The sequence below is a fragment of the Plecotus auritus genome (genome assembly GCF_963455305.1).
Source record: "Plecotus auritus genome assembly, chromosome: 1".
Classification (NCBI taxonomy): Eukaryota; Metazoa; Chordata; class Mammalia; order Chiroptera; family Vespertilionidae; genus Plecotus; species Plecotus auritus.
Window position 1 is genome coordinate 27,358,825 of NC_137770.1, and position 17,838 is coordinate 27,376,662.

Here is a 17,838-nt window from a genome sequence, read left to right on the forward strand (position 1 = left end):
GTGCTGCCAAGCCCTGGGCTGGACTCCATGGACGGGCGTCCCAGTCGCTGTTCTAAGGAGCTCACAAACGAGGCCCAGGTGTCAGTCCAACTCCCTAAGCAACACTTCTACCACAGACTTTCTGCCCCTAGCACTGACCAGTCCCCACCCTCATTCTACAGCCAGGCGCTGGCCCCGGCACGTTCTCCCTCAGCTCTGCTCTTTCCAGCCCCGGGGCACAGCCTTGCTGCTCAGTGAGCCCAGATTGAGGGTACACTGGGCGTAGGGCAAAGATCACCACCATCCTCCCCACCCCAACCCCCCGTCCCTCTGGCTTATTTGAACACAGAGCTCTTGTGAGATTGAAGATTAAACCACAAGCTGTTTCATCAATTCTGAGATGCACTTGCATATTTTAACACCTGTCAAATTGGACTGCAAATTAATTGATGGTGTCCTAGCATTGAATTAGCCGTTTTTTCCTTAGTGTTACGAAAATGCATTTTAAAATGTGTTATTTAGATTTGTTGAAATTTGATAACAGCTTAGAGCAAGAGCTAGAGAATAGAAGGCTGAAATATCAACTTACTAAATAGTGCAAGGAAAATTCTGCCCACTTACAGGTGGAATAGTTTAGTGAAAAGAACATTAAGTATGAGGATTAACGCCAACTTGGCCACAAATCTGTTGCATGACCTGTGGAAGCACCCCGGGAGCTCTCCCGATTAGTGAGTCACTTGTAAGATGGCGACAATAATCCTGCCTTTCCTTTCTGGGCTATGTGATCGAAGGGCCTTACAGGCACTTTCCAATCGTAGGACCATGTTTTGCCACCCTAATTAGAATGGACAGATTTTAATGATCTGCCTTAAGTATTATAAACTTCCAGTCAATCCTATTTCTCAAAATAAAGCCAGTAAGTCTAAAATGTGATATTTAGCATCATCTATTATGCTATGAGCAGATGCCTGTCATCTGGAAGGGGCTCTTGGGGTTTCATCCACATTATTTCCTTCATCCTCACTATAACCTGTCAGGCGGTGGAGGAGCCCACTGTACACATGAGGAGAGTGAGGCTCAGGAAGGCTAAGCCCCTGCCCCGAGTCACACTTCAGTAATGGGCAGAGTGAGAGAGGACTCGGACCAGAGTCCCTGGGACCGCAGAGGCTGCTCGGGAACAAGCAGCCTTTCCTACCTGGTGGGACCACCTTCACCTCAGTGCTACGGCTGACTGCCTGGCTGCCACGGTAAGTGCTGCATGTGTAGGAGCCCTGGTCCCCGGCCCGCAGGTTGTGGATCAGCAAAGTGCCATCTGGAGACTGGTGGACACGGTGGCCGTCGGCCCGTATCGGCAGCCCGTTCCTGGAGGGGAGAGGACGTGAGTGCTGTCCAGGGCCTCTGGTCTTAGGCCCTAGGCCCCTGGGATGCTACTCCCACAGCCAAGAGGCAGAGGGAGGAGGCAATCAAAGAGCACTCCAGGTCAGCTGCTCCCTCTTTGTGGACAGATGGCCCTCACCTCCTAGAAGAGGTGGGACAGGGTACCCAAAAGATAGGACATTATCAAAGTGAAACAAGTGACAAACACACCAAATGAGCACAGTGCTCTGAGGGCCGTAAGTGTGCCTCTGTCCCACAGAGGAACCCACTCACTTTTCATTAACAAGGACTAGGCAGCCATGAGGTGCCAGGCCCTGTGCTAGATGAAGCATAGAAGCATTCCCCACCTCCAGGGCACTGGGGTGGGGGTGCAGTTGTTTGTGGGAGACTGGCCTGAGGATGAGGAGGCTGCAGCTGGCTGGAGGAGAGGGCAACATGGGGACTCGGGAGCTTAGAGGAAGGCCGTGGCCGGGGCGAGAGGAAGTGTGCACGGCTCTGGCCAGGAGTTGGACTGGATCCAGGGGGTAATGGGACTGACATGGCATTTGTGCTTGGAAAGGGTCTCTGACTGCAGGGGAGGCTGGGGGACAAGCCTGAAAACAGGCCAGGTCAGAGGCTGCTGCACAGGTAGATGACACAGGCAATGAAGGGACTGGGATGAGGGTCAGATGTGGGAGAGGAGAAATCAAGGGTAGCGGTTTCTAGGTCGGGGTGCTGGGTAATGGTGGTGCCCTCCACCATGGGAGACCCAGGACAGTGATGAGGGGTGAATGGTGAGGTTATTTTCCACCACTTTGCATTTCGGGGGCCTGTGAGATACCAGGAGGCATCGGACTTGAAGTCTGGACCCAGATCATGGATCACCACTGGATGGTCCCGGAAACCATGTGTCTGCATGTTTGCTGAAGGCGAAGTTAGATAAACCGAGGACCAAGGCCAGACCTTGAGTTCCATTGGCTTCTAAGGGGTGGCTATGCGGAGATGAGCCAGCTGGGAAAGAAGCAGGAAGGGCACGGGCCGTGTGGGGATTGGGATGTGTCCAGAAGATTTAGGATCAGGGGAATAGCTGGTGGCCTTGGCCAGGGGTGGAGGTGAGGCCCCCGTTCGAGGGCTGAGTGGGGTGAACAGGTAGAGACATGCTATAAACAGGTGCTGTGAAGAGGAAACTGCTAGAAGACCTGGATTCAGAGAAATGGGCCTGTTTTGAAGAGGGGAGTCCTGAGCATGTTCCCACTGGGAAGAGCCGGGGGAGGCAAAGTTGAAGGTACAAGCCTAGTCCAGGGTGAGGGCCATTCCCGTCCTGGGATCACCTCTCACTTGACCAAGAACATCCCTCCCCTCCTCAGCCTTCAAGGCCCAGCCAAAGTCACCGCATGGCCACCCCTTCCTTGATTCTCCCAGAGAGGAGTCAGCCTCGCTCTCAGAGTGCCGACAGCACTTAGGGGCACTGGGCATCCCTGCCTGAGAGTATCTAGGGGGCTCTGATGGTCCGGGATCCCCAAAGCCAGCCTACTTGACTCTGCAAGGAGGAAGAAGGCAAAAGGTGTGTGCTGAATGAAGGAATCAGACCCACCGAGTCCTAAAAAGGCCACTGCAGTCCCCAAAGCTGAGTGTGGCCCAGTGGTTCTCAACCCCAGGGAAGATTTTGCCACCCAGGGGATATTAGGCAACATCTGGAGACATTTTTTATTGTCATGAGGAGGTGCTGCTGGCACCTAGTGGGTGATGGCCTACATGATGCTAGACATCTGACAATGCACAGGGTAGCCCAAAATTACCGGGTCAAATTGGCGATAGTGCTGGAGTGGAGAAACCCTGGTGTGGCCCAGCTAACAGAGAAGAGAGCAGCCCTAAGGGGCCTCACTGTGTAGGCACCAGGCCTGGAGGCAGGAGTGGGAGGAAGCAGGTGGGGACAGCAGCATCCCTGCAGAGTGGTGGACCGCCTGTGCTCGGGCTGTGCAGGCCTGGAATGGAGCCTTACCTGGACCATCTGATGTTCACACTTTCTCCTGCCACCACACACAGCAGCCTGGCCGTGTCACCTTCTGGCACCGTCACCGTGGCGGGCAGCCCTGTGATTGTCAGCTCCCCTGGGCCCAAGGAGGGGGCACTGTTAGCCACTATGTGGAGCCGCCCAACCTGTGCCACCTGGCCTCCCAGGTGACTGGCCCCAGTCACCCTTCCGTTCCACCCTCCCACTGCACCTTACCCAGAACTCTGAGCTGGACCCATCGCTGGTCTCGGTCCTGCCCATTGAAGGCGACACAGGCGTAGAAGCCACCATCTTCCACAGCCACTTGGCTGATGACCAGAGAACCATCAGGCTGCTGCTGGTGTCTGGGGAACCAAGCAGAGTCGGGGGCTCCAGCCCATGCATATGGAGATGGGGGGGGGGTCTTCCTTTTCCAGGTGAGAGTGGGTCTGACAAAGGGCCAGTGGGCAACCAGCTGCCAGCACTCTCATTTGCTTGAAGGTGCCTGACCTTTAATCCTGGCAATAAATCATTTCCCGTTTTCTGACACAAAAAAATGTGGGTTTCCAGTTTTTGCCCTACTCATTTAGTAGGCTCACATCCTGGTCCTGCCTCTGAGGAGCTGTGTGGTGTTAAGTTTCTGTGTGAAAATGGGGTAGAATTACGTGGCTCTTCTGCAGACTGTGTGGAGACCAGCCTCACACTCACGTGGGGCCATGTTAGCCGTTACAATGACAGCCAGGACTGCCTGCCCCCTTCCTCCCCAGCCACCACCTGTCAGCTGCCCTGTTCCTCTGTCCACTAACTACACTCTGGAAAGGCCCAAGGAGCCCTATGCCCAGCAGCTCCATCTCGAGAGCCCCTGACTGGCCAGTGACTCCTGGCAGCTCCTTCCCCCAAGGGCCTGCACAGGGTGGGGTGGGGACAGCAAGGAGGGGAGAGGAGCTGACCGAACCTGGGAGAAGAGAGGGTCTGCCCATCTCTCTGCCATTCGATGGTTGGGGGTGGGAAGCCCTCAGTGCGACAGGTCAACCGGATCCGCTGGCCGGGATGGGCGTCCACCACCCCAGGCTGGCTCTGGTCCAGGCGCAGCCTGCAGAACAAGCACCCCACAGCCCTGAGGGGGCCCCTGCTGCTGCCCCCCCCCCAATTCCCACCCATGCATGGGGTTGGGACCTCTGCACAAGCCTCATGGGCCCCTCCTTCTCCAGCCAGATTTAGCTTCCTAAAACCACCCCTCTGTTCTGCTAAGGACCCCATCAACAACTACTGGGGTGAAGTCCAACAGCCACCTCCACTTCCTCACCCCCTCCCCCCAGACTCTCGGACTGTCTCCTCCGCACCCCACACATCCGACTCCTGGTTGTTGGCCTGGGTTCCCTGCAGCCCCCTCCACCCCTGCAAACCGTGCTCTCCTTCAAAGCCGTCCTGGGCCCCAACCCTGACTCTTCCCTTCCCGCAGCTCCCGAGTCCTGGGCCACGGCCTGTTCCCGCTGTTCCTCCTCAAGAGGCTGAGCTCAGGAGCCATGCTTTTCTAGTTCTCACCTCGCAGAGCCCTGAGCAGGGGCCAGCAGGCCTGGTCACAGCACACCGGCCCGGGGACCCGTTTGCCTTCCCTTCCCCTCATCCACCGAGAGCTCCATGGGCCCTGGACCTCATGGGGGAGGCACTGCTGCCCTGTTACCTGGTCGAGGGCCGTGGGTGAGGAGAGGAGATGGCCCCCAGGCCCCCAGCGTCCCTCCCTAGGCTGGAGTCCCGAGGACGGTGGCCCTGGGCGGGGTCCCCTGTCTGAGGGAAGTGCCTCAGCACAGCCACGTCACCCCCTGTCATGAGGCCAGAAGAAGGAAGGAGTGAGCTCTGGGGAGAGGGGAGGTGGAGGGAAGGGTCGGCCATGAGGCCGGGGTGGGTACGTGGAGAAATGAGGGCCGTGAGGAGCAAGACCTCCACCCCAGCCACCGGGAGTCCATGGTCCCTGCCCGGCATGCCTGGGCCCAGGGAGCACCCCAGCCCCTCCGTCATGGGGGGCCCGGCTTGGGCCCTCTCAGCCTGTCCCTTCCGCCCTGGGGCCCTTGAGAACCCATGGGGGGAGGGGGACAGAGACCTGTGATGCGAAGCTGGATCTTTGGAGAGTCCCGGCCTGGCCTGGCGCCACAGCTGTAGATGCCAGCGTCCTCGGCCCTCAGGGGGCTGATGACCAGGGAGCCATCAGGCTGCAGCCTGTGTCTGAGTGAGTGGGACGGGGGCTTGAGCCCGGGCTCCTGAGGGCAGCAATGAGCCCGACGCCCCTCAGGCCTCAGTGCTCCAACCGGAGGGGACCATAGCCCCACTCACCCCATCCCAGGGGAAGTCAGAGGGGCTGCCACTGGGGGAGGACCCTGCACACACCTGTCAGAGGAGAGGGGCTGCCCGTCCTTCTGCCACCTGGTGCGGAGGTCCATGGAGGCAACATCCGGGCAGAAGAGCCGCACCACCTGCCCCAGGGCCGCCTGCACCAGAGAGGGCTCCGCGCCAGCCACGCTCACCCTGGAAAGGGGGGCGGTGAGGACCTGCCCTACTGGCACGTGTGCCACGACCAGGGGCCCCTGCGTCAGCGTGTCCCATCCTGTCACGGGCACTTGCGGGGCCAAGTGGGTGTCCTGGGAGGCCAAACTGCAGAAGCCCATGGACTCGGGAATCTGCCCTCCCAACCTCCCCCCAAGCCCAAGCACTGCCCTCGGCCTGGCCTGGCACAGCAGGGGCGGCACAAAGCCCTGCCGAGGAGAGGGTGGGGGGCCGCCAGGCCAGACCCACATGAGGACTGACACGCTCCTGCTTCATGTCTTTAATCTTCCCACATCTCTCCTTACTATGACACGGGCCCAGAGGAGTTACCAAGCGCAGCCCACCCTAACCGGTGAGCTAGTGTCACCATTTCACAGGCAAGCCATCAAGTCCACCCGGACAGACCCTGGGACACTGGCACGATCTGCTGGTGAATCCAGGCACCGCCAGCGCCTGGCTGCCTGCGTGTCCCCAGGTGTCGAGGCCTCCAGGCAGGATGGGCAAGGGGGCCGGCTGACCTCAGGGCTTTGGATCCAACAGGCTAAGCCCCTGGCCTGGGTCCCTCTCCCCCTACCTGGGGAAGGTGCGGCTCACCTGTAGGAGGAGCTGTGGGAGGGCGGTGCTGGCCGCCCAGCATCTCCGCCCAGTCCAGGGGTGCTGGACCCCAGCTCCGGGCCCCAGGGCCGTTCTCCTGAGGTCTGGGGGTGGTGCACGGCCCCGGGCCTGTGCTGGCCGGTCTCGCGGTGGCCTCCAGGACTGCTGCCACCACCAGCTCTGTGGGTGCTCTGGCCAGCAGCTCCGGGCTCGGGTTGGTGGGGTGCACGTTGAGCCCCCCGGCAGCTGCTCATGCACTCCTCCTCCGAGGCAAAGTTGTTGGCATTGCCGTGGCAGCCACCGTACCAGAAGCGGTTACACCGGCCCACAGAGGCGATGAAGTACCAGCGGGGGGCCCAGTCTGTGCAGGAGCCGAGGGCGCTGGGCAGCAGGCACCCCACGGGGTAGGCTGAGGGCAGGAGCACGGATGCACTCAGGCGGCCAACATGGCCCAGCAGAGCCCTGCCAAGAACTACCCACATCCCCTCAGAGACAGGAGCCCGTCGAGTCTATGGAGCAGCCTTCCCCCTGCCCCAGCCCCTCACCCGGCCCTGGGGGCTGCGTCTGTTCACTGCCCGGACCTGCCCTGGGCACAGAGCAGCCTCCGAATCAGCCCGGCCACCTTCACCCACAGAACCAGAGCCTTCCAGGAAGTCAGGCCTGGGAGCTCCCTGGACTGGCTCCCCGCGCCCCTCCAACCCTGACCAGGCCCGTGGAGTACACACCCAGAGCAACCGAGGGCTTGACCCCGCCCTGAGCTCCAGGAGCCTGTGCAGATGCCCAGCGAGGGGCCCACCCTGTGCCCAGGCCCCTTCGCCAGCCTCTGAACATCCTCCAGCCCCACCGGCCTGTGCTAGCAGCCGCCTCCCCGCACAGCCTGTTCCCCTCTCCACGTTCAGCTTAAAGCCTCCTGCAGACCCAGACCCCAGCCTGTCTGGCCTTCAGCATCTCCGTTTGGGTCCCCAGAAGCTCTGTCCACGCATCCCTTGCTCCAGCCTCAATACCTCCTTCCAGGACTCACCCCAGGCAGGGCAGGGACACCCCATCCACCCAGCACTGACCCTACACCACCTCTGCCTCTGAAGGGGTCTGAACCCCCAGGGAGAAGGACGGGGCTTCCTCCTCTGTGGGATCCCCACCTACAACTCTCCCCGACCCGCATCGCAGCCAGGCAGCCTCAGTGCATGAGAACTGGGAATGAGAACAGCCCGCTGTTCCCTGGCCCGACACCTAGGAGGCGATGAGTATGTCCTCGTGGGAGAATGAACTAGCCACCGAGCCCAGGAAGGTCTTTGGCTTTGAGTGGGGGCCAGAGCCTGCCCACCAGGCTGAGGAAGGGCATCCACTCACCGTAGCTGGGCTGGCCCACACAGCCTTCCCCAAAAGGGCCTGCTGCAGAGGCCACGTTGTCATAGCAACAGCCAAACTGGGAGCCGCGGCACTCAGTGGGCTCACTCTGCTGGGCCTGGGGCTGGTGGGCCTGGGGCACCTGGGGAAGAAGTTGGGAATAGACCAGCTGCCTGGTGGGCTCTCGGGTGCCCGGGAGAGGATGGCAGGGAGCGGGAGAGACAGGATTGTGAGCCCACCGTGCAGAGCGCCAGCCCTGGGGGAGATCAGAGGCCAGGAGAACAGCAGATGAAACCCCCAGCCCCAGACCATCTCTGAAGCTTGTGTCCTCGAGAGGACGACCCAGGCCTACAGGCTTCGGAGACCTCCTCCCTCCAGGCCAAAGCTGCGCCATGGCACAGAGCAGGTTCCGGGCTGGGCTCCACCCACCACGCGAACGGGACACTCACTGTGGAGGCCACTGCTCTCGACCCCGACCTCCTCCTGTCACCGCCGTAAGGCTCGGCGCAGCCAGCTTGATGGGGCCCCTCAGCCACAGACACCCCGTCAGGGCAGCACCCGTACCTAGACAGACATCACAGCCCTTTCCTCACCACCCAGTCCCTTCCAGGGACCCTGAGCTTCCAGCACCCCAGGACTCCCTGCACTGGGGGCTGACCAAAGGGAGGGTCCAGTAGGAGAGGCCGTGTCCCTGAAGGCAAGGCATCCCATCTCGCATACCTACCCCAGACTCTACGTCTACCAGCCACAGGGAGCGCCACAGGGAGCGGCCAGCGGGGAGGGCGACACTAACACAACCAGCAGAGGTGCAGCCCTAATAACTGGCAAATCCTCAGCTCACACATCCCACCCAAGAGCGAGGCGGGAACGAACCGGGCCTGCCTGATCATCAGGCTCCCAGGGGGTGTGTATGAAACAGCAGCAGATGGGAGACGGGGCAGAAGGAGGGTCAGGAAGCCAGCACGCATTTCACCCCACAACCAGGACTTGGGAAGGAAGGTGAAAGGAAGAACGGGTCAGAGCACCTTCCACGTGGCAGGCACTGTGGGATCTGTCTCGTCCTCACAGTCACCCCAGCCAGTGGCTGTCACTGTTCCAGTTCTCAGCAGAGGAAGCCAAGATCAGAGAGGTTAAGTCACTTGTCCAAGTCACCCAGCACACAGCCTATAAGTGGCTGAGCTGGGAATCACCCCCAGGCCGCTGGCCCCAAAGTCTGGATCCTTAGTACCTTAGCCCCTGAGGCAGTGGGGGCCTGGTTTGGACTGAAAGCTGAAACCCAAGCCCGTGTGCCTTCCCAGAGCCTCAGGCTGGCCTCTGCAGAGGAAGCAGGCCTTCCACCCCCACTCGCACAGCACGGCCCGAGGAAACGCAGCCAGAGGAGGCAGTCGGGGCTGCAACAGCCTCTGTGGTCCCATTCCTGGGCTCGGCAATCCCACCCCACCCTCTCTGAGCAGAGGCTGCCTTGCCCCCCAACCCCGCCCCCCCCCCCCCCGACACACACACACACACACACACACACACACACACACACACACACGCGCGCCTCTCTGACCTGGTGAGGAGGAAGAGGCACCCACCTGCTCTGCTGACAAGAGGCCCCAGGGCAGCCTTGCCACTGCGGCCCAAGGGAGGCTGTGTGGCCATCGGGGCAGCACCCGTGGGGGCTGTGCCTGCAGTCCTCGAGTCCTGAGCCAGACCACAGGGGCTGCTGTTTTGGGGACTGCTGCAGAGAAGAGGCTGGGCCTGGGGCTGGCAGGTGGGGACCCTGGTCTCCTCTGGGGTTACCCGGAGTTGAGGGTTGCTCCCGGGGTGCCCACCACTGGCCTCTGGAATCTAGAAAGATGAGGAAGCAAAGACACGTGATGTGTCCTTCTCTCCATCCCCCCTAAACCACTCACCCTCACCCCCAACCTCCATGCCCAGGGCCCTGGGTCGGGGGCTTCTGCCAAGCTTCTCGCCCAAAGCAGGGGCCTCCCGAGGGCCCAAAGACATCCAGGGGACCCTGGAGCTGGTGTGCACATCCTGCCTGCTGAGGACTTCTGGGGAGCCGGCCGCCGGGTGGGATGCAGAGGGATGGAGGAGAGGAGTGGTGAGAGCCATGGCCCACCCTGACCAGCATCTGCTCCCCTCTGCTGGTCAGGCAGGCCTGGGGGACCCAGCACAGCGGACGGGAAATGAGCAGTGCCTGTGACTTCATAAGACACCCTTCCCACGTTTTAAAAGATTCTTTAATCACATAGAAAATACCAATATTATATGTTCAGCAAAAAGGAAAGCTAGATATAAAATTAGCATCTGTTTGATCCCAACTATAAAAAAAAAGGTCATACACAATTTTTAAAAATTGGATTGTTGAAAGAATAAATAACCCAATCTAAAAACAAGCAAAGAAATTGAACAGGCATTTTCCCAAAGATACGCAAATGGCCAAAAAGCACATGAGATATTCAACATCATTGGTCATTAGGAAAAGGCTAAACACAGCCAAGACGAGGTCCTGCTTTGCGCCCACTTGGATGGCTCCAATAAAAAAATCTGAATAGCCTGGCTGGTGTTTCTATCTCTTTCCCTCTCTCTTCCTTCCATTTCCTCTAGAATCAATAAGAATATCCTATATAATAAAAGGATAATATGCAAATTAACCATCACTCTGTCACAAAGATGGCAGCGCCCATAGCCACAAGGTGGCGGCACCCAGTCATCTCAGCCCCGCCGGAGCCCCCAGTCTCAGGGAGTGGCTGCTGAGAGCGGGCAGCCTGAGCGGCATGGTGGAATTCTTGCTTTGTCGCCACGGCGATGAGGCAAGCGTTCCACCCCAGCCGTGGAGGGCCTCTAGGCAGTGGGCACAGAGTGGCCGGGGGCGGGGGGGGGGGGGGGCGGTGGGCGGGGGAAACACTTGCGTTGTCTCCCCGGTGACAAGGCAAGCGTTCCGTGTGCGGCCGCAGATGGGCCTCTGGGCCGCGGAGAGCCTCTGGGCAGCGGGCACTGGCGCACAGATTCGTGCGCAGGGCTACCAGTACATATGTATATATTCCTAATCTGAATAGAAACTGTTGGTGAAGACGTGGACAGACTGGCACTGTCCTCATTGCTGGCGGGAATGTAAAACGGTGCAGCCACTGTGCAAACAGTCTGGCAGTTCCTCAAAACGTTAAACATTGGAATTACCATAGAGTCCATCAATTCCACTCCAGGTACAAACCCGAGAGAAATGAAAACCCAAGTCCACACAGAAACGTGTGTGTGAATGTTTGTGGCCGCACCACCCCACATAGCCAAAGGTGGAAATAACGCAAGTACCAGCAGCAGATGAACGGGTAACCAATGGTGGTGTATCCATGGAAGAGTTATTCAGCCATAGAAAGCAACGGCCTTGTGGGTGGGAGGGAGGAGATCAACCAAAGATTTACATGCATATATGCACAGCCCATGGACATGGACAATAGCATGGTGAAGGCCTGGGGCAGGGGACGGGGGCTGGTTGGAGGGGAGTAGAGGGGGGAGGTGGGGGACATCTGTAATATTGTCAATAATAATAAATTAATTTAAAAAGAAAAAGCATTGATGTGCTGGTGCATGCTGCAACCTGGTGCACCTCCGAAGCATTTGCTACGTGAAAGCAGCCAGGCTCTAAAGGTGCACGGGTCCTTTTCCGTGATGAAGTCCAGAATGGGCAAACCCATAAAGACAGAAAGCAGATCAGGTTACCGAGAAGGAGTGGGGTGCTCGGGAAGTGATGACTTGGTGGGTCCACCATTCTCTCGTGGGGTGACGAACATTTCCGAAACGAGGGGAGAGCTGGTGGTTGAGCAACATGTGACCCCACCGAATAGCACCAAGTTAAACACCTTAAAATGTTTAACCGTATGCAATGTGGATTTTACCTCAGTAAAGAGTCCACATTGAAAGTAATTGGGCTGCTGGAGGGAAGAGCAGAAAAGAATAATGAAGAGCAGCCCGGTCCAGGGCACATGCCCGGGTTGTGGGCTCGTCCCAGTAGGGGGCGTGCAGGAGGCAGCCGGTCAGTGATTCTCTCTCATCATCGATGTTTCTCTCTCTCCCTCTCCCTTCTTCTCTGAAATAAAAAATATATATATTTTTAAAAAAGATAACAAGCCCTAACCGGTGTGGCTCAGTGGATAGAGCGTCGGCCTGCGGACTGAAGGGTCTCAAGTTCGATTCCGGTCAAGGGCATGTACCTTGGTTGCGGGCACATCCCCAGTGGGGAGTGTTCAGGAGGCAGCTGGTCAATGTTTCTCTCTCATCGATGTTTCTAACTCTCTATCCCTCTACCTTCCTCTCTGTAAAAAATTAATAAAATATATATATTTTTAAAATAATAAAAAGATAACAAAATATTAATTGTAGAATTTAGAAGGTGGGTACACGGCTCCTCACTATACAGTTCTATGTTTCCATATTTAAAATTTTCCCCTGTCTTGTTCAGCTGGGTAAATTTACTAAAAATCATGAATTATATCATTAGAATGGGTGAATGTTATGGCTTATTATACTCAATCACCATGACAGTTATTCAAAATGTTTTTCATCATAAAATGTTGGAGAAAAAGGCAAAAGGCTGAGTAAAGAAAACAGGAATTTTTTAAAATGATAAGACTTCGAGAACACACCCCAAACGCTCGTAGTGGAAGTTTCTAAGTGCTTCGTGGGTGGATGCGTGTGCTGGGTGGGATGGGGGGGGTCCTTTCTCCTATCTGTTAGCGTTTTTCAAATTTTCCACCATACGCACATTATTACATAACGGAAGGAAGTTAAAAAGTGAAAAGTCCATTCCCACGTGGACTGCATCTTGCCAGTCCCCAGGGGATACTACAAAACAACAATGCAGGGTTGGAAGACTTCAGTAGATACGCAGTAAAATCTGTGTGTTCATTTTACTGCCCTCCCACCCGGGCCAAAACCTCTCTCCGGACTCACACTCTCCCTCCAGTTCCGCCCCCTCCCCCTCTCCCTCCTCCCCCCTCTCCCCCCCCCCCCCATTCTCTCAGACCAATTCCCAGTCCCCAGCCAGCCGGGGACTCTCCGCCTGCTGTCCTGCCACCTCCAGGCGAGAGGCACCTGTCTGCCAAGCCCACCCTGCCTCCGGCTCCCCCTGTGGACTCTCCCCACCCCTCTGTTCAGGCTTCCCCGGCGCCCAGGACCCCTTCCCACACACCCTCTGGGGTCAGGCTCTGCTGAGCCAGCACCTGCCCCTTGGCTTCTATTGCTTTCATAGAATGTCTGCGGCCTGCTCCCCACCCAGCTCCTGCTTCCCAACTGTCACCCCGTCAGTCTGACCCTCGGGCAGGTGCCCACTTTGTCCTCCCCAACAGCTTCATGGCGTCACCGCTTCCTCCGGAACTTTCAGTGGCTCCCGTGGGCTCTACTGACCAATATAATCCGAGCCCTCGGCATGCCCGCAGCCTGAGACCTCCTGTCAGCACCCTCGCTCCCTGGGCTGAGGGCAGAGTACTGATCACTTGGAATGTGGCCAGAGTGATGGGGAAACTGAGTCTGACATTCGTTCATTAGGATTCATTTAATTTTAAATTTAAATACTGACGCTTGATTCATTTATAGGAAAACACCTCAGTATGTTTGGAACAACTTGGGTAGTCAATCTACTCTGTCAACTGCACGTTTTATGAAATCTAAATGTTGATCACCTATGCCAGTGAAATGTTCGCATCCGAATGGAGCTGTGCTGTAAGTGCAAATTATATATTGGATTCTTAGGATTTATTTATTTTTAAATCTTGTGTAGGATGAATGCAAAAATATTCCATTCATAATTTTTATTTGAATTGCATGTTAAGTAAAATATGTTATTAAGTATAAATTTACTTATTTCCTTTTATTTTTTTAACGTGGCTCTCAGAAAATGTTCAATGCCATCTGTGGCTGGCGTTCTATTTCTAGTGGCGAGCACTGCTCTAAGAGGAGGAAGCAGAGGTTGCCGGTGTCCACTCAGCACCCACCCTCATGGCCTCCTCCTTTGACCCCCGGGCCCTCCTCCCGGGCCACCATCTGCAGGACAGCATCAGTCACACAGCGGGAACCCGCAATTCTCCACTCGCGCCCATGAGCATCTGTGAAGCTCCTAGAAATCCTGAGACTGGAAAAATGGTCCCAAACCAAATGGCCCTAAAGGGGAAAAGCGGACACAAAACCACACGCATCACTAGGAAGCACGCTAAGCCACTACTGGCCGGGATCAAAGGCAATCCGAGCTTCTCTACATAAACTATGTTTCTAATTCCCCAGATCTTCCACAATGAGCGCACTTTATAAAAACCATTGTGCCGGGTGGGGGTCGGGGCAGGCTGGGAGAGGACAGTGCGGGGAAGGGGACACATGTAATACTTCCAACAATAAAGAATTTTTTTAAAAATCGTTGTGGGTGGAGGTTCTCTAACAACTCAGCCTGGCCTGAAATTCTCTCCCCGTTTCCTTCCCTTCCGCCCTGCGAATGCCTCTCTCGGGCAGGCTCAGGGCCACCCCTCCCAGGAAGTGGCTCTAGGGAGCTGGACTCCGAGGAGCCCGAGGAGCCCGAGGAGCCTCCTGCTCCTGCATCACGAGGGCCTGGCCCAGGGGCCTCTCCGCCACGGCCGGCCCTTCGCTCCTCGAGGACTGTGGCGCAGGCATTGTGCCAAGCAACTCACCACAAGCCTGGCAAGTCCCTCTTACTAACCCCATTATACAGGGGGGCAAACAGAATCAGAGGGGAGGGGCAGTTGCCCAGGGCCACATGGTTGGTCGGCAATGGAGGGAGATCTGAGCCCAGCCCAGGTTAGCTGTGGACTCCAGGCCACTGGTTCTTGGCCACCCTGCCATGTGCTTCCATGGAATCCTACCGCTCCCCATCACGGCTCTCGGGGACCCATCACGGCTCTCGGGGTCCCATCACAGCTCTCGGGGACCCATCACAGCTCTCGGGGTCCCATCTCAGCTCTCGGGGTCCTATCACAGCTCTCGGGGCCCCATCTCAGCTCTCGGGGTCCCATCTCAGCTCTCGGGGTCCCATCACAGCTCTCGGGGTCCCATCACAGCTCACGGGGTCCCATCACAGCTCTCGGGGTCCCATCACAGCTCTTGGGGCCCCATCTCAGCTCTCGGGGTCCCATCACAGCTCTCGAGGCCCCATCTCAGCTCTCGGGGTCCCATCTCAGCTCACGGGGTCCCATCTCAGCTCTCGGGGTCCCATCTCAGCTCACGGGGTCCCATCACAGCTCACGGGGTCCCCATCATGGCTCATGGGGCCCCCATCACTAGTATGTCAGGGCCCAACACACCTCTCCACCGTACCAGAAGGCCACCCCCACACCCCAGCCCAGCCCGCACTTTCCTGAATATCACATCCTCACACCAAGGAAGTGCTCACCCCTGTAACCTTCCTCCAGCAGCTCCTCACGCCTGGGACACCCTCTTTCCCAGTGGGGACAAGCGGGGGAGACAGACGCAGAAGCGGTGTGTAAGGACAATCTTTCCTGGACCCCCTCCCCTCACTGCCCTCAGTCAGTCAACACACACTTACTGAGTACCTATCACATGCCTGCGAAGTCCAGGGGGCTGTGAGCAGGAAGAAGGAAGGCAGAGACCCGGCCCGCAGGAAGTTTCTAACCAGAACCCTGCAAGTCAGACACGACCGACCACCGCAGCCCAAGAACACTAACGAAGAGAGACCGCAGGCACAGCGAGCTGGGGGCGGGCTAAGGGACCGACTCTGAGCGGGGAGCAGGGCTGGCTCAGGAGGTGGCGAAGGCTGCAGGAGAGGGAGGGGTGGAGGAGGGCTGTCCAGGGGCTGACCCAGACCAAGGCCCAGAGGCAGAACATGCTGGCTAGGCGTGCGGTGCCGGCCTCTACGCCATCCTTACCCGGAGGAAGAGGGCAGGGCTGCGTGTTACAGGGCTCCACCTCTGCAGGCTTCCACCGCTGCAGGCTCACGCAGTGGCCGGGTGGCCCAATGGCACAAGCCACCTGCCGTCTCCGAGTGCCCGAGCTGCAGCTCTTGGAGCACTAGGGCCCATGGGGTGAGAAGAGGGCACACCATGTATACAGAGAGAACACCATGCACAGGGAGCGGCCCCGGGCGCAGGGAGCGGGCCCCGGGCGCAGGGAGCGGGCCCCGGGCACAGGGAGCGGGCCCCATGCACAGGGAGCGGGCCCCATGCACAGGGAGCGGGCCCCGGGCGCAGGGAGCGGCCCCGGGCACAGGGAGTGGGCCCCGGGCACAGGGAGCGGGCCCCATGCACAGGGAGCGGGCCCCATGCACAGGGAGCGGGCCCCGGGCGCAGGGAGCGGGCCCCGGGCACAGGGAGCGGACCCCATGCACAGGGAGCGGGCCCCAGGCACAGGGAGCGGCCCCGGGCGCAGGGAGCGGCCCCGGGCACAGGGAGTGGGCCCCGGGCACAGGGAGCGGGCCCCATGCACAGGGAGCGGGCCCCATGCACAGGGAGCGGGCCCCGGGCACAGGGAGCGGGCCCCATGCACAGGGAGCGGGCCCCGGGCACAGGGAGCGGGCCCCATGCACAGGGAGCGGGCCCCATGCACAGGGAGCGGGCCCCGGGCGCAGGGAGCGGGCCCCGGGCACAGGGAGCGGGCCCCGGGCGCAGGGAGCGGGCCCCATGCACAGGGAGCGGCCCCGGGCACAGGGAGCGGGCCCCATGCACAGGGAGCGGGCCCCATGCACAGGGAGCGGGCCCCATGCACAGGGAGCGGGCCCCATGCACAGGGAGCGGGCCCCGGGCGCAGGGAGCGGGCCCCATGCACAGGGAGCGGGCCCCGGGCGCAGGGAGCGGGCCCCATGCACAGGGAGCGGGCCCCGGGCACAGGGAGCGGGCCCCATGCACAGGGAGCGGGCCCCGGGCACAGGGAGCGGGCCCCATGCACAGGGAGCGGGCCCCATGCACAGGGAGCGGGCCCCGGGCACAGGGAGCGGGCCCCATGCACAGGGAGCGGGCCCCATGCACAGGGAGTGGGCCCCGGGCGCAGGGAGCGGGCCCCGGGCGCAGGGAGCGGGCCCCATGCACAGGGAGCGGGCCGGGCACAGGGAGCGGCCCCGGGCACAGGGAGCGGCCCCGGGCACAGGGAGCGGCCCCGGGCACAGGGAGTGGGCCCCGGGCACAGGGAGCGGGCCCCATGCACAGGGAGCGGGCCCCATGCACAGGGAGCGGGCCCCATGCACAGGGAGCGGGCCCCATGCACAGGGAGCGGGCCCCATGCACAGGGAGCGGGCCCCAGGCACAGGGAGCGGGCCCCATGCACAGGGTGCGGGCCCCATGCACAGGGAGCGGGCCCCGGGCACAGGGAGCGGGCCCCGGGCACAGGGAGCGGGCCCCATGCACAGGGAGCGGGCCCCGGGCACAGGGAGCGGGCCCCATGCACAGGGAGCGGGCCCCGGGCACAGGGAGCGGGCCCCGGGCACAGGGAGCGGGCCCCGGGCACAGGGAGCGGGCCCCATGCACAGGGAGCGGGCCGGGCACAGGGAGCGGGCCCCGGGCACAGGGAGCGGGCCCCATGCACAGGGAGCGGGCCGGGCACAGGGAGCGGCCCCGGGCACAGGGAGCGGCCCCGGGCACAGGGAGCGGGCCCCATGCACAGGGAGCGGGCCCCATGCACAGGGAGCGGGCCCCATGCACAGGGAGCGGGCCCCATGCACAGGGAGCGGGCCCCATGCACAGGGAGCGGGCCCCGGGCACAGGGAGCGGGCCCCGGGCACAGGGAGCGGCCCCGGGCACAGGGAGTGGGCCCCGGGCACAGGGAGCGGGCCCCGGGCACAGGGAGCGGGCCCCGGGCACAGGGAGCGGGCCCCGGGCACAGGGAGCGGGCCCCGGGCACAGGGAGCGGCCCCGGGCACAGGGAGTGGGCCCCATGCACAGGGAGCGGGCCCCGGGCACAGGGAGCGGGCCCCGGGCACAGGGAGCGGCCCCAGGCGCAGGGAGCGGCCCCAGGGGCAGGGAGCGGCCCCAGGGGCAGGTAGAGAGCTCTTGAGGGTATCCACAAAGAAAGGAGGGAAGGAGAGAGGGAGG

General features: G+C 60.2%; 1 protein-coding gene across 1 annotated transcript in view; it reads right to left on the reverse strand.

Annotated features, from left to right (window-relative positions):
* PAPLN (papilin, proteoglycan like sulfated glycoprotein) overlaps window positions 1-17,838 on the reverse strand; it is a gene marked incomplete at its 5' end in the record, with an annotated part of 37,556 nt that overhangs the window by 7,208 nt on the left and 12,510 nt on the right. Inside the window, 13 exons of the mRNA XM_080661193.1 lie at window positions 1,175-1,341; window positions 3,338-3,446; window positions 3,566-3,693; window positions 4,284-4,421; window positions 5,013-5,151; window positions 5,430-5,551; window positions 5,714-5,851; window positions 6,464-6,872; window positions 7,814-7,952; window positions 8,260-8,374; window positions 9,388-9,643; window positions 9,769-9,849; window positions 15,685-15,826. Of these exons, the coding sequence (XP_080517319.1) occupies window positions 1,175-1,341; window positions 3,338-3,446; window positions 3,566-3,693; window positions 4,284-4,421; window positions 5,013-5,151; window positions 5,430-5,551; window positions 5,714-5,851; window positions 6,464-6,872; window positions 7,814-7,952; window positions 8,260-8,374; window positions 9,388-9,643; window positions 9,769-9,849; window positions 15,685-15,826 (2,083 nt within the window). The remainder of the gene's footprint in view (window positions 1-1,174; window positions 1,342-3,337; window positions 3,447-3,565; window positions 3,694-4,283; window positions 4,422-5,012; window positions 5,152-5,429; window positions 5,552-5,713; window positions 5,852-6,463; window positions 6,873-7,813; window positions 7,953-8,259; window positions 8,375-9,387; window positions 9,644-9,768; window positions 9,850-15,684; window positions 15,827-17,838) is intronic.